At 37.0% G+C, this 24,217-nt stretch overlaps 1 protein-coding gene and 1 long non-coding RNA gene across 2 annotated transcripts in view; one reads left to right on the forward strand and one right to left on the reverse strand.

The window, feature by feature from the left end:
• The first annotated feature begins 219 nt into the window (after window positions 1-219).
• Window positions 220-21,085, forward strand: LOC136344290 (uncharacterized). The gene is made up of 4 exons (XM_066291606.1): window positions 220-385; window positions 458-647; window positions 4,161-4,321; window positions 20,920-21,085. Exons 2-4 carry the CDS (start codon window positions 518-520, stop codon window positions 20,947-20,949), a joined length of 321 nt encoding a protein of 106 aa, XP_066147703.1. The 5' UTR covers window positions 220-385; window positions 458-517; the 3' UTR covers window positions 20,950-21,085.
• Window positions 3,299-24,217, reverse strand: part of LOC136344292 (uncharacterized) — a 122,861-nt gene continuing 101,942 nt past the window's right edge. Inside the window, exon 4 of the long non-coding RNA XR_010732938.1 lies at window positions 3,299-3,480. This is a non-coding gene — a long non-coding RNA (uncharacterized lncRNA). The remainder of the gene's footprint in view (window positions 3,481-24,217) is intronic.

Raw genomic sequence — 24,217 nt, forward strand, 5'->3', positions numbered from 1 at the left:
TTTTAAGAATGATCATATTACAACGACATTTCGATATTATACATTTCTGAGATTTATTCTCTGTAGATGGTTTGTTAGTTACATGTGGATGGTAGTATTCATTGAAATCGGAAAGTTTTAAAGTAGCAAAAAAGTGAAACCTACGCTCTAATAGCTCTGGTATGCTCTTTGAAAGTACCATTTGTCAAGTTGCTTGTGAAGGTGTGTCATGGAAATGTCAAAATACTCCATTCTTTTTTTTTTTAATTTTTATAATTTTACCCAAAATAAATAGTAAAATTAAAAGCTGTTTTTAAGTGCTTTTCGTATTTCACGCCCGTATTTTTTCCTACGTTTTTAACTGAATGTTATTTGCATCGAACTTTCAACCTTTGTAATCAACTTAGTAAGTAGATACTCCTTGAAATAATCCCTGTTTACTCAATACACTACTTGTTGCTGTTTTTAATCTTTTCAGACTTGGAAGGGGGTGTAGGGTGGCCCCATTCAAAACAAATTCTAAATGCAGCTGATTTAAATGATTGGGGAACTAGGCAAAATGGGCAAAAGTGATCAGACAGGAGAAAACATGCCTGGACTCTCACCCCAAACTGAAGCCAGCAAACTACTGGAGCAGGCCTTAATGCAAATGGATGGTATTATATCAGGTAAGGTGATAACTTGAACACTGATGATGCGATATTCCTGTGAGTGTTAAACTTCAATATTGTTTTCTTGCTCTTGGTCAGTTTTTGAGATATTAAATAAGTTGAAATTTGGGGAATATGGTACTGAATAAAAGTAAAGCAACTTGTTTTATATGTCTTAAATTCATCCATAATATACTGTATAAAACAAATCACTACAGGTCATTTATATTGGCTAAAGATAGAGTAAAAACACAAAATATTCACTTTGTTATCTCTTTCTATTTTTATATTAACCAAAAAAAAATGTTTTTGTATTGAGCAAAAATAAAGTAACTTTTAAAACTATAGGTATATTATTATTAATATTTTGTTGGGCCTTCACTGCTTTGGATATCTGTTAAATATCTTTTTATCATAGATAAAATTAAATTTTGAATGTGTTCTTTTGGGATCGAATTCTAGGCGCTTTCAATGACAACATATAATTCGTCTCAAGCAGGAACTTTTCTTTGTTTTGTAAGATGGATTTGTTTTTCTATCAATTCCCATAGGTTTCTGATAGTAATGAGGTCTGGACTCTGGGCCGGCTATTTCATAACATTCACCTTTTTATCCTTCAAAAACTTCTTGATAATTTAGGCGGTACGCTTCGAATTGTTATCGTACTGAAATCTCCATAGAAGTGGCATATTATTTTTAGCATATGGTACCGTGTGGTCACTTAAAATTCTTAAATATTGATATCGATCGATAATTCCATTGATTCTTGCAGTAGGACTCACACCTGCATTTGAAAAACATCCCCAGACCATCACATTTCCACCGTTATGTTTGATCGTTCCCAAAGTGTACTTTGACTGGTATCTTTTATCACGTGGGCGCCTTTACCGAAATAACACCATCAGAAGAATGCAAACTAAATTTGCTTTTGGTCAGTGAACAGAACTGTCTGTATTCCATTCGACCACGTGTATTTTTTAATAAATTAAGGGTGTTTGGGATAACCTTCATGCTTCAAGTCAACAGTCTTTTAAACGACGTCTAATGGTATGCGCAGAAATGTCTTTTTATGTTTTTAATTTGCATTTTATATCGACAGCTGCTTTAAATGCTTGATTCTTAGATATGTTTGGAATGCAAAAAATCTTCTTTTAGAGTTGTTTTTTTTTCGGCCTTCCTGTTTTCACTGGATTTGTTAATGTTCCTCTGAACCGAAACCTCTTCAAAGTTTTCAAAAAAACACTTTTTTCAAGTTTCGTTATTTTGCGATGGTCACTTGTTTTATGCCACTTTGGTGTTTTGAAATAATTAATTGCTTCATATCTATTGAGAGTTTTCTTTCTTTTGGCATATTTAACGCTTAAATACACCTCAACAGTACGTACACTATCACATTCAAACTTAAATAGACTGAATTTATATGAAAATGATAAAAGTTTCTTTATTTTTGTTCGTTGCAAGAATATTTTTTTTGTTAATATTAAAATAGAAAGAGATAAAGTGAATATTGTGTGTTTTTACTCTTCCTTCAACCAGCAGAAATTTTCTGTATTGATTTTTTTGTATGTATATATTATGGATGAATTTGAGGCATATTACAAAAGTTGCTTTACTTTTGCTCAGTACTGTATGCAATCCATTAGAATTCTCATAGGTACAATGCAGCAAATATAGCTTTTTCAATGGTTTCTCTAAATTTATAGGTGATATTTTATATTGGGTCAAGCTGAGGAGTATGACATTAGCTAAATAGATGTTCAAGGTGAAAAAACATCTGCATGAAATATGTGGAAATACACATAAATATGTATAAATGGAACTCAATCCATGTAAATACATTTAAATAGAAATAAATACAGCTAAATGAAAACAATTCCATGCCAAATGGACAAAAATTCTTGTAGAATATGTATGAGGAGCCAGGTATCTTAAGTATTACAAATAATATTCCACAGGTATCATTAAAAAGAAAGTACATGGCCGTGTTTCCATCGTGTCTTGCCAATACTTAATGATCGTTTGTTTTTGTTAATCTATTAATTTTGTAAGAAGATGTAGGCATTATAGAGATACAATTCTACAATTTTAAACTGGGTGTTTCTGAGAGGTAAAGTAAACTCCGCTTAGAGTCATTTATGACACATTGTTATTTTCAGCTATGACCCCAGAACAATGTGCAATTTTACCTCTCCGACAACCCCTACTTGTAAGGCGTTATTGCCAAATAAATCGAAAAGAAAAAATGTATAATGCGCCTGAAACGTACAGTACATAGTTACGATTCTTGTCTCATTTAACCGACCTTCTAACTATTCACGAGTTAGGAAGATGGAAATAGTAAACTATAGTAATTGGAGCACTCGGCATATGTATTACGATGTATATAATTACCTTAACTCCACTTCTGTTTCCTCCACAGGATATTGGAAACCTGGCGTCACTTTAACATAAATAGAACTTTGTGAGAGCAACAACATGCGTGTTTTCTCAACTCTCCATTTTGCAGTTCTCCGGACTGCCGCTTGCCATGTGTCCATGTCATGGATTGCATTATCATCGATTCAATACCCTGCTCTTATGGTTAAGGTTCATAGATCCAAATTCAAAGAATACAGAGAAACGAATTTAATTTCATACGAAGAAAAAATAAAACTGTGTTCTTACCCTTAAAGCGTTAGCTAGATTGCGCAAAACTCGATCCCTATTTAGACTCACAGTCTAGGAGTTTCGCTGCGAAATCTCCTCGTCTCTGGCAACAAGTTGGCAATTTTCGCCCTGGCTTTTCAGTTGCGACTTTCCCATGATCGCGACGGGAGTTTTCCCTTTTATGGGTTCGTCGGGAGTTATAAACCTGTCAATGAGTTATGATCTTGTACTGGGTAGATGTTGAAATGCGATCAGGCGGTTTTATTTCTATTTGATAAAAGATTTTTGTTGACCAAACGCGTTTGAAACTTTCGCCAATAGGGAATGTTAGTGTTTATTGTCAAAGACCTTCCAAACAATATGATTAATATCGTCGGCAACGTAGTGCGAAATCAGATTTCCCCGTAGGAGCCGTAACCTATTGGGCTCCTCGGGGAATGTCCAGTAATCCTTCATGACTCGTTGGTGGTGGCTCAATATGTGCCATTCGGGCGGAGCCCCTCAACAACCCGCAGAACAAAATATCGTTAATGCTAACGGTAAGTTCCAAAGACACACGAGGTCGTGTTAAAGTTGAATAAATGGAAAATAGGCCATAAATCACGACCAGTTGCCCACGGCGGTAAAGCGATAAGAGATTTATTTCGCACTGAAAGCGAGTGACGGTTACAACTATATGAACTACCGGAGTTTCGCCCGAAATTGAACCGGGATTGGGCGGTTAATCTTTTAATTCCTAAAGTATGAAAAATGCTTTTGGTAAACGCGGCAGTTTTAATGAATTTCAGCCAGGAACAACGTAAAATGTTAAAAGCTTCTTCTGTAGATAAGCACACAACAGGTTTTAAACGACGGTTTTGACCCTCGACAAGAGCTTTCTTTCAGGATCTGGGACTCTAACAGCACACTCTCCCGACTATGGATTTGTACCACCTCCTGGCATCAGGGAGGCTGCCAACGCTTTAGTATCTGCATTGCAAAATAGCTCATCTCCCCCGGCTCCAGACCCAAATGTGGCCAAAGTGTTATTATGCTGGATTCAACAGGTAAGATGATTATTATTAATTTTAAAGCTCTGGGGAATTTCCTATATACATAGTAAAATTCCTGAGATCTTATCAAGAGCGGTTCTCTCCCAAGACTCGCAAGAAATTCGAATTATTCGGGCCGAGCAAATAGTTACCCGACTCGGGAACGGGAGAGGAATAATTTCGAGAACACCTGGGACTGACTTTAACAAGAATATTGCCAAATTGGTTTAGTCTGTCAGATTTATGGGAAATTAATTCTTAAAGCTTAACTATGGGCCAATTTACTAGAGCCACTTCAAAGTGCGAACGTAAGACCGTTTTGTACCAAACCGACAATGTTTTGTGCTCGTCGTTCTGTTCTTTTGTATCGGAATAATACGGGACCTAATGGATGCTCTGCAAACCAGTGTAAAACTTAAAATCGATAAACCTACGCGGAGAATAGCCCAGCTTGCAATTTTATATAGAAATAGCGGGAAATTGATACTAGAACCTGACATCCGAAGGAAACTGCATCCGAGAATTTATTTGATGGATTAACCGTTTTGCTGTTTTGATGGAGCTTCGCTCTTGAATTTATATATATATATATACAGGGTGTCCCACAAGTGTTTCATTATATTTCAGTGGGTAATAGTACATTGAAAAATAATATGACTCCCTATATAAACCATATTCCAATAATGCTTCATTAAGAAGATACGGGGTGTTAAACTTAAAACACACCTGGAATATTTCAACGTATCAGAGTATCAATGAATAGGCGAGCTCAATTATGTATTGAACAAAATGGTCACCAATTTGAACAATTTCTATAATGTTATAGCAAATTAACAATATTTAAAACAAACTTAATATTATTAAAACCATTTAAAGAATATCGTGCATATAGACGGTATTCAATTTTTTACTGGCAAACGATGCGTCGGACGAAAAAGAGTCAAATGAGCATTTTTCTTCTAAATGAAATTAAACCTCTAAAAATAATTTTTATTTTGATAAAAAGCAGTGGCGCACCATGTTTTTCTTTAAAAATGTGCTGAGAGGTGTCCGTACGCACGTCACTGGTGAAACGAAAAATAGCCCTTTTGCATAAATAAATGCGTCTACATTAACTCTCAAAACATGCCAAATTTCACTTACATATCTCAAACGGTTTTGAATATATCAATAAAAGTTAGATTTTTTAAGTAAAGTTTAACACCCTGTATCTTCTTAATGAAGCATTATTGGAATATGGTTTATATAGGGAGTCATATTATTTTTCAATGTACTATTACCCACTGAAATATAATGAAACACTTGTGGGACACCCTGTATACAGGGTGTCCTCGAATTACGTGGCCAAAATAATACCGCAGATTGTTTGAGTGAAAATAAGTCGATTTAACTAAACTTCCCTCAGTCCAAAAGTTGATAATTATGGAGCTACAGGGTGTTAAAGTTGAAAAAAAAAATCACATTTTCTTTAATATCTTTCGATTTCTTTGAGTTAATTTCACGAAATTTCATATTTGAGGGTGTTTTAGGATACGAAATTCAAATTTATTAACGATTTAGTTGTTTCTTCTAGTGGGCGCCACAAGCGACCATTAGGACACATTTAAATCTCTGTAACTTTTTGCCGTGCCACGGTGTATATTATTTTGGTATTTAAAAACCTTTTTCCCTACCTTTTATACTTAGAAAAGGTATACTTTATTGACTTTGCTAGAAGCAACGGTTTTGGAGAAAAACGCATAATTCTAATGCGCTGCATATTTGCGTTGGCGCTTTTAAGTAAATAACTCAGTTGGCTATGTTTTTAATTGACATTTTAACACTTGAATTTGTTTCTCAAATGTCAGTTTTTTTATTTAGCCCTCAGTTTTTCTTGTCAGTTTCGCTTCTTGTTCCTGTAAATATCCATAAGTATGGCCAATAAATTCACTTATTCTGAAATGGTGGATACGCTGTTAGTTTATGGACTTTGCCGTTGTAATAGTCAAAATAATATCTGATTTTGAAAACTTATTGTTATACCTTTACTAATAATTATTTTTGAAAAACTTAATTTTTTTTAACGGAAAATAATTTTAAAGTAACTTGCATGCATCATCAGGCTTAGATGCATTTTTCTCCAAAACCGTTGCTTCTAGCGACGTCAATAAAGTATACCTTTTCTAAGTATAAAAGGTAGGGAAAAAGGTTTTTAAATACCAAAATAATATACACCGTGGCACGGCAAAAAGTTACAGAGATTTAAATGTGTCCTAACGGTCGCTTGTGGCGCCCCCTAGAAGAAACAACTAAATCGTTAATAAATTTGAATTTCGTATCCTAAAACACCCTCAAATATGAAATTTCGTGAAATTAACTCAAAGAAATCGAAAGATATTAAAGAAAATGTGATTTTTTTTTCAACTTTAACACCCTGTAGCTCCATAATTATCAACTTTTGGCCTGAGGGAAGTTTAGTTAAATCGACTTATTTTCACTCAAACAATCTGCGGTATTATTTTGGCCACGTAATTCGAGGACACCCTGTATATCGTGAAAGACCTTATGTACGTGCATGTATATACATATAGGTGAAGCGAAAATTGCGTTTAGCGAATTAACTGGATGCGGCCTGCTCTAAATTAAAAGCACTTGTGTATGACCGCATCTCGTTCATGACGCGACCAACCAAACTTTTTGCCCATGTGGGCTTTACCTTGGCCCGTTTCAGTAAGTTTATATTTTATTAAATTTGCGTTAATGTTTAAATTTTACGCTCCAATATGTCCAAGGCGAGACGGCACATTTCGTATTCGGGAAGGGGGCGACTGCTGATAAATTTTTAATGCGGAAAACCGCGTTTTCGACACTTGGTGGTAAAGTTTTCTGAATAAGTTTCCATCGCTCACGTTCAGACTGAGGGGAAATTTGATATTTATGGCCCGCTGGATAATTTTTCAAAATTATAATTCTTGTTAAAAATGCGCTTAGCATTTCTACGGATTAATTTGTCACTGTTCAAAACTTTGGCAGATTGAGAAGCTTTATTTAGCAAGTAGCTCTTTCTTGCCGACTCATTTACTTCATTAAAATTAAAAGCCCCATAATAGTTCTGCTATTAAAACCGGGGCTATTGTTAATCACCCCAGACTTTAATCGATCCCCCCCTCTTTCGAGTCCAGCGCAAAAAGCTGGAAAGAACCACATGGAGGCCGAAACGAACGAATTCAAGGTATAAACCATATTTAATTAATAAAAGAGTCGTCCCTTCGCATTCACACTTTATTGTGATGAGAATCACGTTCAGAATTGCGCGAAAAAGAGAGAAGCAATGGAGGGGCTGAAAGGGGAGTTTATTGTCAATAAATTTCCGTCTCTTCAAACGAAGCTCATAATTCATTGATATGAACGAGAAAGTGGTGAAACTTTGACGGTAAAATATTTTTATGAGCTTTGCTTGGCCGTTCGTGCTATAATCGCTGTGCTATGGCCATGACTAAATCACTAAGGCACGTGGGAAAACTGCTGAAGACTCGGTGAACGATCTGGATATCAGCCCTGTTTAATTTAAGATTCTGCTCCAGCCTTCGCTTTTGTGTTTTAATTTTTATCATCGCCATAATTACTGTATGAATAATTTGAGTCTCATGCAACGATGCAACGGGACTCGTTGGCATTGTGAAGCCGAGCTGAAATTTGAATTTCATTTGTCAGGCGCGGATTTAATGCAATTGCAGTCTTGTTAACCGCAATTGTTTGTAACTCGTATTAATATTCAGGGTTTTAATATTGTTCCCCCATACTATGTGTAACCCGAATGGAATTAGTTGATTCGGGTAGGTGAGCGCAGCCAATGTTCAGTTTTGCGAGCCGAAAATTATTTTGGTGGAGGAATCTTCAAGAAGCTTTTCTAAAATCAGCGGTGGTCCTTTTTTCCTGAAATTTTCGAAAATTGTGGCTCGGAAACTCGATTTAATGTAAGAACCAACTTTGAACCTCCCACTTTCCCCGAAATTGGTTATATCTCTTATTCAACGAAAATATGAAAGGACGTCGGGAACTTGAATTTTCTGGAGCGTGTAAATTATTCAACTTGTTTAATTAACTTGAAAATTTTCGCAGAAAATTTTAGATCGAAATTTCTCCAAAAACCGGCATTGTGCCTGTACAGATACAGTGGTGGTCATTGAAATAGAGCCTGTTGATACTTTTGGTTGATTTCAACGCTACAACTTTTTAGAAACATTTTGGTGAACCTCTCAATAATTCCTAAGCATGTTCAATAGGAATTGTTTGAGATATGCACAGCAACAAAAAAATATAAATAAACACGATAAAAATTTCAACTCGTTAAAGAAACAAACAAATATTTGGGTGGTCATTAAAATAGAGACGTGTAAAATAAAATATTAGGTCGTGTAGTATGAAATGAGTAGATTCTCGAAATGCCACATTCAACTGCGAATAACTTCACCCTAAATCTATATTTGGACTTGACTTTTTTATGTGGAAAATGCACATTCCTCCTCTTTCGATCAGAGTTTAAAGTGTAAAAAATTATTGAAAACTTTTATTTTTATAAAAATTTTTGCGCAGCCATGCAAAATAGTGAAATTCGTGTGTTAATGAAATATGAGTTCCACCGCGGAACCACAACAGCTCAGACGGCTCGCAATATTAATGATGTGTTTGGTACTGAAGTCACTTCACAGCAAACAGTACCTCGTTGGTTCACGAAATTTCGTTCTGGCAATTTTGACCTAACAAATGAACAACGTGGACGACCTGAAACTCAAGTGGACAACGATCATCTGAAAGCCGCGGTGGAAGCGAATCTACGTCAAAGTGCGTTCGAATTTTCGTTAATATTCAGTGTAACCAAAAAACAATATTGACTCATTTGGCTGAAATTGGTAAGGCGAAGAAGCTGGACAAGCGGGTACCGCATGAGATGAGCGACGTGCAGAAAGAACGACGTCTCGAAGCTTGTGTCTCATTGTTGTGCCGGTATAATGACGATCCATTTTTGAATCGGATTGTTACTTGTGATGAGAAATGGATCCTATATGACAATACCAGACGTTCGTCGCAGTGGTTGGATCAAGATGAACCACCAAAACATCGTGCGAACAAATATCTTCATCAAAAGAAGCTTATGGTGTCCGTTTGGTGGTCCAACGCAGGTGTCATCCATCACAGCGTCGTGAAACCTGGTGAATCGATTACGGCTGATGTCTACTGCCGACAACTGACCGAAATGATGAGGCAACTGACGGTTAAGCAGCCAAGATTAGTCAATCGAAGCGCACCGCTATCGTTGCACGACAACGCTCGGCCACACACCGCACAAGTCACCTCGGCCAAGCTACAGGAGTTGGAATTGGAAACTCTTCGTCATCCACCGTATTCACCCGACTTAGCACCCACTGATTACCACTTCCTTCAAAATTTGGATAACTTCTTGGTAGGGAAAACATTCAACTCCGACGAGGCTGTCAAAGCTGCCTTCCACGAGTTTATCGACTCCCGGCCCGCAGGCTTTTACAGCAGGGGAATCAATGAACTTCCCGTTAAATGGCAGAAGTGTACTGATAATGGTGGTGCATATTTCATGATAAAAACATTTCATATGAAGAAAAAATGACTAAAGTTTCAATTCAATTCTACTTATTTCATACTACATGTGAGCATTCCTTGTCCATGTTGAAACAATTAATCAATTATCTGAAAATATCATGGGGTTCTGGCTCTAAATTCCTCTCAAGATAAGTGCGAGAAATGGTAAAAGGGCTGTCACGAATCTCTTCGCATTTCTTGTTTATGTTAAGACCATTAATTGGCATTTTCTGAAAGTGGTACAAGCTTTTGGTACCAAACTTCCCCGGATTAGCGTGGGAAGAGTGGGTTGTTTAAAAATTCCTTTGGCATAGGTGAGAATGACGTTTAAGGGTTTGGTACCCGTGGGGAAAAGAGTGGACAGCCCTTCCATCTTATCGGTTCTCTCGAAAAGAGGGGATGTGTTCTGTGTATGGATACCGGGTTGTATCGGGATTCCATTTTTGGTTCACGGAGAATAAAGAAGTGTTCTGAAAATTGTGTTTCTCTTCACCCTTGAACCGTAAATCTTACATACACGACCTAATACATCGTACTAGTGTCCATTCAAAGTTGAACGTGTCGTTTCCTTTAAGATATTACCGCGATTTATTTTTTAACATTTAGTGAAGTACTGAAGAATAAGTTAGATAAAAATGGGCCGTGGCGTTCATTGCACCACAGAAGAAAAGGTGACAATTTTAACATTACGGAAAAAGGGAAAATCGCTGAGAGAAATTGCAAGACTTGTCGGGTGCTCAAAAAAAATGGTTGAAAATGCTTTAAAAAAACCACCAAAACAGGAAAATCGTGGAGCTAGAAGAAAAACAAGTGCTCACACAGACAGACAAATTGTTCGGATCTCTAAAAACGATCCTTTCAAGACATCTACCAGTATTAAAACTGAACTAGGTTTGGAAATAAGAACAAGAACTCTTCGAAGAAGGCTTCAGACAAATAATTTACATGGTAGAATAGCAAGAAAAGTTCCCCTGTTATCCTCTAAGAACATTAAACAACGTTCAAAATTTGCCCAAGACCATTTGAATTGGGATGGTGAAGAAGGAATAAAAAAATGGCACAATATTTTATGGAGCGATGAAACAAAAATAAATCTGATAGGATCTGATGGGAGACGCTATGTCAGAAGACCACCTAACCAGGAATTATTACCAAAACACACCATTAAAAAAATTAAATTTGGAGGTGGTAATATAAAACTTTGGTGAGCCTTTTCATGGTATGGTGTCGGACCAATTTACTGGATCAAAGAAACCATGGATCAATATGAATATGTCCACATTCTTAGGGATATTATGTTGCTTTTTGCAGAGGAGAGCATGCCGCTGATATGGAAGTATCAGCAAGATAACGACCCGAAGCACACGTCTAGGAGAGCGAAAAGATTTTTAAATGATAATAATGTAGAATTATTGACTTGGTCCTCTCAATCGCCGGACCTCAGTCCTATTGAGAACATATGGACTGTCCTCAAGAATGCTGTTGGCAAGCATAAATCGAAAAACAAGGATGAACTTTGGGAGGTAATCAAGACAGAATGGGAAGCAATACCACTAGGTCTGTGTCAAAGGCTTGTAAACTCTGTCCAAAAGATGCATCCAAGTTATTAAACATGACGGTCATACAACAAAGTATTAAGAGTTTAAAAAGAGTTTAAAGGTTATTTAATAACTTTTAAAATGTAAAATATTACTATATTATGCCTACAGTGGCGAACAAAAGTATGGAAACATTTTCTATTTTTTAAAGCAATTTTATTCAACACGTAACAATAAATATCCGTCAAGAAAAAAGTCCTTTTTTGGAATATCTGCTATATCTAGAATATGTTCATAACTAATAATAAATGTATTAATATATTTATCAGTCTCAAAAAAAAACAATATTGTGAAAAATCTATAAATTGACCGAACGTAAGTATGGAAACATTACTTACAAATTGTTGAAAATAAATTATATTATGTACTATTTTATTAAAAGGTTTTTCAAAAGTTTTAGTATTTCGTTGGATACCCTTTGGCATCAATTACCGCTTGACATCTTCGTCCCATAGAGTCAGCAAGCTTTGTACAGAGGTCCCTGGGAATCGCCTTCCACTCTTCCTCCAATACTGCCCAAAATTCATCGCGATTTTTAACGTTTTTGGATCTGACCTTCTTATCTAAACAGTACCACAGATTTTCAATCGGATTTATATCAGGCGATTGTGACGGCCATTCCAACACCCGTATTTTGTTTTCTAAAAACCAATTTTTAGTTAATCGCGAGGTGTGCTTTGGATCGTTATCCTGTTGATAAATCCATGCCAACGGTAGATCTTCTTCAAATGTCAGTAGGTGATTTTGTAAGATGTCGCAGTACATCTTGGAGTCCATTTTGCCATTTATTTTCAGTAGTGGTGCAGTACCAGATCGTGTAAAACAACCCCAAACCATCACATTTCCACCGCCACGTTTGACGGTGGGAATAAATATTTTGGGTCATATCTTTGTCCTGGAGGTCTTCGAACATACAGTCAGCAGCAAAAGTGAGTGCACACCATAGAAATTGAAAGAATAATGTATTTAAGATAAATTAAATAATGAAAAAGATTTTATAAACATTAAATATAGGTACATACAGGGTGGCGCAATAGTGTGACAAAGTACCATATCTTCCTTATTCTACAAAATTAAAAAAAAAACTGTTCGTATAAAAGTTATACGTGAACATACAGCCTACATTTTAAAAATATTTTTTATCATATAGGGTGTTGCATAAAGACAGGTCAAAATATTTATGCATTTTATTTAACGGAACCTCCTATATATTATTGTATATTTGGATTCCTCGTAAAATTCTCTCCATGGTAGGATAATTAGTTTTAAATTAAATTGGAACGTTGTCTGCTTATGTCGAAAAATGTTTAAATTTGAAGCAAAACATGGTTCCATAACATGCGCTATAACTTTCAAAGCATGTTAATTATTTTAACAAAAATTGACACAACAGAAGACAAAGGGATGCTCAAGTGCCTTGTTCAACGAATAAGTCGGTTTCTCATTCAGAATATTTTCTACAGGCCCTGCAACTTGGGAATATTCAAATTCATTTTTCTTGGAATTTTTAAATGGGACACCCTGTATTTACGAATCCTACATTGTAGAGATTTGAATCCTCTTCAACTTTTGTTAAGGTAACATTATACGCATTCCCTTTAGTTTTGGTGAAATTCTCATTTCTCTAATACATTTGCAAATAAAACATGCTACGTCTAATACTTATTCGGAGAATACCATCTGGGTGCCAGACCACGTGACCCATCAGGCCAAAGCTAAGGGTACGCTTTGGTTGGGGAATGTGCTACTAGTCAAAGGAAGCTTACTCTATAGGGACTATTGCTTTGATGGTCAATTTGTTGGAGAAAATGGCAGACACTTTGAACATTTAATTAGGTAAATGTCTATATTATACAGTTTATAATATTAATAAATTTAAATTAAACTATTAATAGACGTAGCATGTTTTATTTGCAAATGTATTAGAGAAATGAGAATTCCACCAAAACTAAAGGGAATGCGTATAATGTTACCTTAACAAAAGTTGAAGAGGATTCAAATCTCTACAATGTAGGATTCGTAAATACAGGGTGTCCCATTTAAAAATTCCAAGAAAAATGAATTTGAATATTCCCAAGTTGCAGGGCCTGTAGAAAATATTCTGAATGAGAAACCGACTTATTCGTTGAACAAGGCACTTGAGCATCCCTTTGTCTTCTGTTGTGTCAATTTTTGTTAAAATAATTAACATGCTTTGAAAGTTATAGCGCATGTTATGGAACCATGTTTTGCTTCAAATTTAAACATTTTTCGACATAAGCAGACAACGTTCCAATTTAATTTAAAACTAATTATCCTACCATGGAGAGAATTTTACGAGGAATCCAAATATACAATAATATATAGGAGGTTCCGTTAAATAAAATGCATAAATATTTTGACCTGTCTTTATGCAACACCCTATATGATAAAAAATATTTTTAAAATGTAGGCTGTATGTTCACGTATAACTTTTATACGAACAGTTTTTTTTTTAATTTTGTAGAATAAGGAAGATATGGTACTTTGTCACACTATTGCGCCACCCTGTATGTGGTTACATAAAAACATGGTAATAATTGTAATTACCTAAATGGATTACAAATCGATTTATAGATGATTGCCTTATAACAGAGCTTTAAAATAGAGGCAAAAGTCAGTACACAATATTACAAATCGGCGTGTTCCAATGCATTTTGTTAACATTAACGATAAAAATTAATACTTTGTTGGTCCATCATTGGCCTTGATGATAGCTCTTAATCGTTTGGGCATAGAATTAATTAAATTTTTTGTAACAGTAGTCAAAATCGTATCCCATGCTTCAAGTAGTGCAGTTTTGAGAGAAGTTGCGCTTGTAATTTGTTTAAAACGCACCTTCCTGTCCAATATTTTCCACAGATTCTCAATGGGATTGAGATCTGGAGACTGGGGTGGAGTTTCATACGAAAAATAATACTATTTTAGCAAAAACGAAAAACATAGGCAACTAGATATTATACATTGATATTTTTAACTAAATAACACCAAATGGCGCAAAGAACAATGATTTAGCGTATTCTGTAAAAACGCGAAGACTTAGTGATGAACACCCTCATACCGTTCAATAGGTAATTAAAAATTACATATCCTGGTAAGTTAAAAAATATGGCATTGTATTTAAATTAATCAAGTTATAGTCACTTAAAGTTCTTATTTCATTAGTTTTCATTTTTGCACACCCTGTATAAAATGGCAAGTTTATCATGATTGGGATATAAAATATGATCTATTGTTACACTGCACTGTAAATTACACTTGCATAACTTAAATACTTCTTAAGTGTTTAAAACATGAAAATTAGGTCAAATTTTGATAAAACTCAGATTATTTAAAAAACCTTAAGTTTTAGTTATAGTAAACCTTATTAAAACAGACATTTATTTTGATCGGAGAATCCAAAAATGCAATAATATACAGAGGGTTCCATTTAAAAAAACACAACTTTGATACTTTTAGAGCTTTTCGGACACCCTGTATAATATAAAAATAATTAAAAAAAATAGCCATAATAGATCCCCATATAGCCCAAAAGTGAAACCTTTTGAAAACCTCGTAGTTTAGCCACAATATTCCGCGCCGTATAGCGTGAATAACCCTGTATACATAAATAGTACATCAATACATTAATATGTTTATTTTTATCTATGTATATATTCTAGATAAAGTTAATATTCCAAAAAACAACTTTTTTCTTGACTGATGTTTGTTGCTACGCATAGGAATTAAATTGCATTAAAAATTCGAAAATGTTTCCATACTTTTGTTCGCCACTGTATATCTTGGTTGGCTCTATTTTTATGACCAAGTGTTCCTGTTGATTTGTTCCATTTATTTGTTAAATATTATGTTTATGCAGTTTTTTAAAATTAAGTTTGTTGTTAAAGTTTTCTTTTCTTATTACATATTCACAATATACAATTATTACACTAATTCGTTGTGATATTAAAACTTTATTTCCCAAGAAATATTAGGGGTACAAATAAGTTTCCGCCGTTTAACAAAGCATGGTCCCACCAGAAGGTTATGCTGAAATTGCTAGATGTAAATCTTACTATCGCAAGTTTGATCAACTAGTAACAACATAACCTAGAAGTATTAGTGGTTTCGTATCAGCATCACATTTTTTTTTCTTGCAAAAATGTCAAGTTTTGTGCCGAATAAGCGTCATTTGCGGGAACTTTTGATTTACTTCTTTAATTTGAAGAAATCTGCAGCTGAGGCGCATCGATTGCTTGTAGAAGCATATGGTGAGGCTGCTTTGAGTGAGAGAAGTTGTCGTGAGTGGTTTCACAAGTTTAAAAACGGTGAGTTTAACGTGGAAGACAAAGGACGCAGTGGAAGGCCGAAAACGTACGAAGATACGGAATTGGAAGTGTTATTGGAGGAAGATTCGTCTCAAACACAAAAAGAACTTGCACTTACATTAGAAGTGACGCAACAAGCAATTTCACATCGTTTAAAAATGTTGGGAATGATTCAAAAACAAGGGAATTGGGTTCCTTATGAACTGAAACCCAGAGACGTCGAACGCCGATTTTGCATGAGTGAAATGCTGCTTGCCAGGCATAAAACAAAGGGTTTTTTGCATCGTGTAGTCACTGGGGATGAAAAATGGATCCATTATGATAACCCAAAGAAGAAGAAATCATGGGGTCCACCTGGCCATGTTTCAACATCAGTAGCCAAATCAAATATTCATGGAAAAAAACTCATGTTGGGTATTTGGTAGGATCAACTTGGTGTTGTATATTATGAGTTGCTCAAATCGAACGAAACTATTACTGGAACTCTCTACCGAACACAATTAATGAGATTGAGCCGAGCACTCAAGGAAAAACGCGCTCATTACTACTCTAGACATGACAAGATTATTCTCCTACATGATAATGCTCGTCCGCATGTTGCGGCACCGGTTAAAACCTATTTGGAAACACTTAATTGGGAAGTCCTACCCCACCCGCCATATTCACCAGACCTTGCCCCATCCGACTACCACTTGTTTCGATCAATGGCACACGGTCTGTCTGAGCAGCGCTTTACATCATATGAAGATACCAAAAATTGGGTCGATTCATGGATAGCTTCAAAAGATGAAGAGTTTTTTCGCCGTGGTATCCGAATGCTGCCAGAAAGATGGGAAAAAGTAGTGGCCGTTGATGGGCAATACTTTGAATAAAACGTAATATCCCGTTCTTTCACAATTAATTCCAATTTTTTTATAGAAAACGGCGGAAACTTATTTGTACCCCTAATATGTTTTTTCGAACTGGCTCTATTTCAATGACCACCACTGTATATTCAAAAATTAAGATAGCGCTAATTCGAGTTTGTTTTGACTTTGAACATATTTTAAATCGAGAAAAACCCTTTTAGGAAAAGTTTTTCCAGTAACAGTACCTTACGCGGAAAGGGCTTTAACCAACGAAACCGAGCTGAGGCCGTTTATTGGATCAAAGCGTAATCCCTTTTTCGGCCCCTGGTGCGTACAACATTTTACGCCTCAGGGAGTTATGAAATTAGCGGACGTCATTTTTTACTTTACAGCCCGTTGCCGTGAGCGAAGGGCCTTAAGAAATAACAACGTTTGCTGGTCGTGAACTTATTGTTTCCGCCATGGAAAATAAAATGTAAGCAAACATTTTGGATTCAACGTAAATACATCGAACCTCACAATTAATTAGAATCAGACGTATCCAATTACACATTACCTGTGCTGTCCGTGTAACGATTTTGCACGCAATTTCCAATTCATTTTCGAAATTAATTTCCAGTGTGAATTGAGGTAAACCAGCCAGTAATTAAATTTTTGCATGTTTTCATGCGAAACATGTCCAAAACCGCCAATAATCGCTGCCCGTCCTGGTCCCTTCAACACCCCCCCCCCCCCCCCTCCAAGTTTTCCCCATTTAATTTCGGCACCGAAAACATATTGCTCCCATAGTAGCGAAAAACTAACTTCACAGCCGCAAATTAGGGCCGAAAACATGTATTCATTAAAGCCCTCGAACCATGAACTGTTAAAATTGTCAATGTGCCCAAGTTAAACAGACCATGCAGGCTTAGAACAATGGGACTACTTTAATAGGCTTTGCCGTTGAGTGCTCCATGCAGATAACCCCTTTGATGGGTGAAAGCTTTGCTTTAGAGGGTAAACGCGTTCGTGATTTGAACACATGCATTACTTATTATGCAAGATAGTGAGAAGTGACGATAAATTTCTTTGAGTGAATCAATTTGTTACCGAAGCTTTGTTCCCTAACCCGCTTGGTCCTCAAGGGAATTGGATAAGTCCCGGTAGTTTATTTTCGAAGTCCGAGATTTAGGTCTATACTCTCAGATGCCGCAAGCGCAACGAGATTTTTGAGTTAGATTCCGGGAGTAAGTCGAATACTTGAAAGATTGTGGAGTTATTGGTTGTAGTTTCACGAAGATTGGCAAAGAGTTCATTACATACCCGACGATTTCTCCATAAAATATTCTATTCGAGGTATTAAATTGGGGACTAATTTGTTCACTCTCCATTAGGCAAAACTCGTCGGCTTGATCTAATAGAGATTCTCCAACCTATCTGAAAATAGTTACACAAAACACGATTTTCCAGTCGTCGCCGGGTTGTCCCCAACAGACATTTTATTTGGCTTTTTATATTAAAACATAATGTTCTCCTCTTTGTTCCAATTTATTTTCGCGTTGTGTAAAACAACCGTGTCCCAATTAGTTCCGTGACTAGTGTCGAAAAAATGGACGACAACCGGTTTTGTCACAGCTCTTCTTCCGACGAAGAAGAGGTGACCTTTCTGTTACGTTTTAAGCCTCCTCCAACGCCGCCCACGAGGCGCCGCAAACCAGCCCCGATCCCCAAAGGGTGGGACGTGGTCATCGAGAAGCGCGTTTCTAACCCAGACTCATCATCAGTGTGTTCAAGCCCGCGCAGTAGCGTCCCTCCTCCGGTTCCTCCGCGATTTAAACCCTCTGCCCCTCCCCAAGAACCATTGGAGCATTGGTGGGAGCCTAACGGAGGGGGGTAAGGTCATTTAGTCATTCCCAAACGGTTTATATAGTGCTGGTTTCAGGTTTTCCAGAAATAATTATTACAACGTGTTTTCTGTTGCGGCAGATCTGAGCGGTGGTAAATATGACGAGTGTGGTTTTATGTGAAATTTTTAATTTTGTGCTCCCTCAAGGCTCTAATCTCCCAAATTTCGCAATTTAATTTTCAGTTTGTGAGAGATATCTGTTGTGGACTCGTTTCAAAACCAGCCATTCTCTTATACATTTCGGGTGTGAAATCGATATAGAGGGGTGTCGTTGGCCCAAAGCTGTACAAAGAGAACTTTGTCAAGCGTGCTCAATTCTGGTATACTTAAAATCTATAGAACTGGGGGACTATTATAAACATATACCGAGGGTTTGCTCGTTCAAACCAGATTGGGATTCCACTCGCCATTTAAACTATAAATTTCGCCACGATATTTTGTTAATACTTGTGTCAATTACGGTTTTGGCCAAATTCCACCTTGGCACGGCCCCAGGTGAAATCTGCGAATAGCTCAATATCTTTTCTTTTTTTTTTTATTCGCTTATTTTCCCGTTTGTTTTTAATGTAACGTGGACTTGGTAGGAAAATAATTAATGGTAGAATTTAATAAAGGCCTCGGCTGCTAGGGAACCTAAACTGCCTCCGGAAGTTAATTATAAATTTTATTATGCCCCCGGAGTTTTATTAAAATTGCTATTTGCACCAAATATGGTTTGAGGTTCATTCCTTAGGAGCGTGTAATTATAATTTGGTTAAATGGGACATTAGTACACGTTTTATCTGGTGAAAGTGTCTCTCACATTTGGTCAGGAAACTTCCGATATGAGTGAGACCCGTCTCCGTTGAGACAGCTGCATTTTCGGTGATTAACGAACCGTCCTCCCCTAACAGAAACAAAGGACCTGCTTTACCAGGTCTGTAAATATGAAACCGGAATCCTTTAATAAGAAGTATAACTTAGCTGCGCAATAATTATAAAAAATATTTTGTTCGAAATATTTCCCATCGTTACATATACATTTTCCCATCTCTCTGGCAACTTGTGGATGCCACGCCAAAAGAACTGTCGTTCTTTTGAGGCAAACCGTTCATCGAGCCATTTTTGAACTGTTTCGTAAGAGGTGAAGTGCCGTTCTGCAAGAGCGTGCCCCATCGATGCAAATAAGCGATAATCGGATGGTGCTAAGTCGGGTGAGTAAGCCTCATGCGATAATACGTCCCAATCGTTTCCTTCACCAGTTTTGCAGTGAGTGATGGTGCATTATCATGAAGCAATATCACCTTGTGTTGCCGTTCTCGATATTCTGGTCGTCTTTCACGCAAAGCTCGATGCAAGTCCATCATTTGTTGTCGGTAACGTTCAGTATTAACTGTTTCTTCAGGTTTTAGCAGCTCATAACAAATTACGCCTTTTTGATCCCACCGAACACGGAGCATTGTTCTCCGTCCATATCGATTTGGTCTTGCTGACGATGCTGATGGTTCGCCTGGAGTTACCCATGACTTTTTACGTTTGGGATTCTCAAAATAGATCCATTTTTCGTCACCAGTCACAATTCGATGAAGAAACGACTTTCTGTTATACCTGGTAAGCAACAATTGGCAAGTGGTTTTTCGGTTTTCTTGCTGTCTTTCATCGAGTTCATGTGGAACCCATTTTCCTATCTTCTGAATTTTTCCCGTAGCTTTCAAACGAACGGAAATGGCTTCTCGTGTCACATTTGATTGGTTCGCTAATTGTTGTTGCGTTTGAGTATCGTCCTCATCTAACAAAGCTTGCAACTCACGGTCTTCAAACTTTTTCGGTGGTTTTCCACGCTCTTCGTTATTGACGTCGAAATTGCCACTTTTGAATTTTTTAAACCACTCACAGCACTGTGATTTTCCAAGGGCGCGTTCACCGTAAGCTTCAACAAGCATGCGATGTGAATCTGCAGCCGTTTTTCTTCAAGTGGTAACAGAAAATCAATGCTTTCCGCAAATCGTAATTTTTAGGAATAAAATTCGACATACTCAAAGCTATTGCAAACTGTACTGCAGTATTGAACCTGTATTGTTATGATTTGAAAATCATTCTCAGGTGTAAATAGGAGATGTAGTACCCTAATAACACGATAAGGTAGTACCTATATTGACCACCAGGGATATTTGGAGGCAAATTCCGGTTTCATATTTACAGACCTGGTAGTACTCCGTTTCGAAATTGATGCGATTCTGTAATTTTGTTACTAATTGACAGCTTTGCTTGCTCCACAGTTTAAAAGAAATTGAATTAACAAGAGCCCAAGCATGGTCTAAGCAAATTTCTCGCTCTTAACATATGTAACACTTTAATGGAGAATAATTCACAATTCTTTTAGTTCAAAATTCCCCATCGAGGCTTTCCCTAGTTAAGCCCGAACCAACCCCGACGTACACAACCATATCGAGACCGCTCTCAGCTTCCAGATTAAGTCGAACTTATGAGCCAGCTCTTACTGCTGCACCCTCCGTAGCGGTTAAACATCCAAAGCCGTCCCCCAGGACCTCTTTTAGGTTACGAATAGCCGGAAAATCTGCAGACGAACTGAGACGGGTTAGTTTTTAAAAAACATGTGCTGCATTTTTAATCAAATTTGAAAAGTAAAGACGCTTTGGGCGGCTGAAATTTTCCCCTTTATGTGGTTGCTATAATTTAATTCGCATTCCTGCTGAATAGCGAAATGTCCCTGGCAGGAACGGAAGTCTTTTCAGGCCTGCAGAGAGGTTTTGTTAAATAAAAACGAAGAAATAGTGTCGAGAAAACTTTTTCGCGAGATAAGAGAGGTAAAAATCGTCGTGACGCCTCATACATGCTAATTCGCGCGATTCTTGCTGGTTTCTTTAGGTAGCTCAAAGTGCATGTGCCCAATTTTCGCTTTAGTAGTTTGAGACTGTTCGGAAGGACAAGAAACTTGCTTAATATGTTAGTTAATTGTCCGTCTGGTACGCAGAAAGGTTCGGGACAATGGAATGGCAAAAGTTTTTAGAGTGCCTTTGATTCAATTGTGCCAAGAGAATATAAAGTGATATAAGCACATTTACGTCAGAATTTCATTGAGCCAGACGGAATACGGGACAAAAAAAAAAACAAAGCGAAATCGAAGCTCTAACGCGGAATCAAGAGCATTCGAATGCGACAAAGAGAAATCGGAAGCAAAAAGTGTTGGTAGCATGACTGAAGTAGGTTACCTTGTTCTGAAATTAAAAGGGATGATCATTAAAGAACCCTTCAGGCAGGCATCGAAATACCGCATAAAATATCGGTTTCCTGCTAATTAGCAAACGGCTTAATCAACGCTCCGCGTTTACGGCTCACCCTCTATCGTAATGATTTTTAAAACTAATACACTTGCGGACAAAAGTACGGAAATATTTTAGAATTATCAGTATTTCTTGTTTTAATAGATTTAAGAAAGAAGCTCCATAAAAGATTAAACACTTGTTTGAAGTAAATGTACACTGACTTTCAAAAAAACCGCAACACCAAGAAGAACACATCGTACACGTTTGAAATTCTGGCATTACGTTGGGTCGGGTAATGGATAAAAACGATCAAAATATCAAAAGAAAATTATTGTGGATAAGTGAAAAAATTTAATAATAATTTAATAATGGGTGGAATCTCCTCTTAAATTAATACATTCCCGTAAGCGACGTGGCGTGCTTAAAATTAAATTGTCAATGTCTTCCTGTGGTATTGTATCCCGGGCAATCTGCACCTGCTCGCGGAGTTCATCTATGGTCTCTGGAGGGCGAGCTAAACGTTGAAGTCTCCGACCCATTATATCCCATACATGCTCTATTGGGGACAAATCTGGAGACCGAGCTGGCCAACGCAAAGTATCCAAATTTTCAGCTTCCAAATACCTCAAAGTATCGTTTGGCTACATGTGGTCGCGCATTATCCTGTTGAAATGTGCTTCCAGGATGGTCGTGCATGTATGGTACAAGAACCGGTTCGAAGACACTATTAATGTACCTCTGAGCATTTAATCTATCATAAATGAAAACAAGAGGAGATCGACTACCATACTGGATGGCACCCCAAACCATGACACCTGGTGTTAAACCAGAATGACGCCTTTCCAAAAAGTCCAAATTTAACCGCTCTCCTTTGCGGCTTCTAACACGTAATCGTCCATCAGATCGCCATAAACAAAACCGGCTCTCATCACTGAACACGATTCTTCTCCACTCATCCACCCATTGCACTCTCGGACGACACCACTCCAGTCGGGCCACCCTGTGGTTTCGTGATAATGGAAGCCGACGCATAGGACGATATGAGTTTAGTCCAAAACTTCGAATTCTGCGATACATCGTACCAAGGGAGACCTTTCGATTTAGGGTGGCTACCCAGTTGGTACCAAGAGACGGAATTGTTTCAAACGGGGCGCCTGTCGCTGAACGACGAATTCTTGGACGGCCACTACCACGATGACGATTTGCTGACCCTTCGTTAGACCAATCTCTCCAAGCTCTTAGCACTGTTGATGCGTTTCGATCCAATCTACGTGCAATTTCGCGGAAAGGTAAACCTGCCTCATGCACACCAACAATTCTTCCCCTTTCAAAGGGAGTTAACTGCATTTTGGCGTACACGAGGCATTTTGCACTACCCCACATTCAATATGGTACTAACAATAGTACCTTTATCGCTATCCGCCTGTAAAGAAATTTGCAAAAAGAACGATCGTCACAGATAAAAAAGTAAAGAAAAACTTCATATCGCATTAAAATACGAACTTGAAATTTTTATCATTTTTTTCTCTTTAAAAGTCTAAAATTATACCAAAATTTCAAATATATACAATGCGTTCTTCTTGGTGTTGCGGTTTTTTTGGAAGTCATTGTATATACAGGGTTATTCAGATTCGACGCTCATCATTGAGATCTCAGTAACCATAAGAGATACGAGATGGGTTAAATTGGGGCGAAGTTGTACAATTTGGAGCTCATTAAAATGCCCTTTCAAAATTTGGAAAATTCCGATTACTTCCGGAGATATCCGTAAAAAACCTAAATTTTGAAAAAGCGTTTCTTTTCTTTTCTGATGTTATTTGAAAAGATAATTAAAAACGAATGGCACATTATAATTACCACTTTTTTTGAATTTTAATGAAATGATGTATCAAACATAAATGTTTTCTTAAATTTATTAACTTAAAAATAATCTTAAACATATAAATAAATAAAACGTCACAATAAATGTTCAAATAGCTTTTCAAATAGCATTAGGCTTTCGCCCTGATTACTGCCTGACATCCCCTATGCATCGAATCTACCAAATCTTCACATTTTTTACAGGAATCTTGAACCATTGGTCTTGTATGGATTCCCAATGCTCATTTTTGTTACAGACATTAATTTGCTTTATTTGTCGTTTTACATGGTCCCATAAGTGTTCAATCGGGTTTAGGTCTGGTGATTGAGACGGCCACTTTAAAACATTAATGGCACTTTCCAGAAACCAATTCTTCACCGGTCGTGACGAATGTTTCGGATCATTATCCTGTTGATATCGCCAGACAAGGGGCATTTACTTCTTCGGCAAATGGCAACATTTTGCTTTTTAACATATCCCGATAAACAAACCGGTCCATAATACTGTCAATTTTTACAAGGGGGCCGACTCCA

Source organism: Euwallacea fornicatus, chromosome 16 (genome assembly GCF_040115645.1).
Source record: "Euwallacea fornicatus isolate EFF26 chromosome 16, ASM4011564v1, whole genome shotgun sequence".
NCBI classification, from domain to species: domain Eukaryota; kingdom Metazoa; phylum Arthropoda; class Insecta; order Coleoptera; family Curculionidae; genus Euwallacea; species Euwallacea fornicatus.

Bases quoted from the DNA above. Each gene is read 5' to 3' on its own strand.
- LOC136344290 (XM_066291606.1), top strand. From the start codon at position 518: ATGATTGGGGAACTAGGCAAAATGGGCAAAAGTGATCAGACAGGAGAA. The intron at 648-4,160 runs GTAAGGTGATAA...GCTTTCTTTCAG, and splicing joins AATGGATGGTATTATATCAG to GATCTGGGACTCTAACAGCA. The intron at 4,322-20,919 runs GTAAGATGATTA...CAATTCTTTTAG, and splicing joins TATTATGCTGGATTCAACAG to TTCAAAATTCCCCATCGAGG.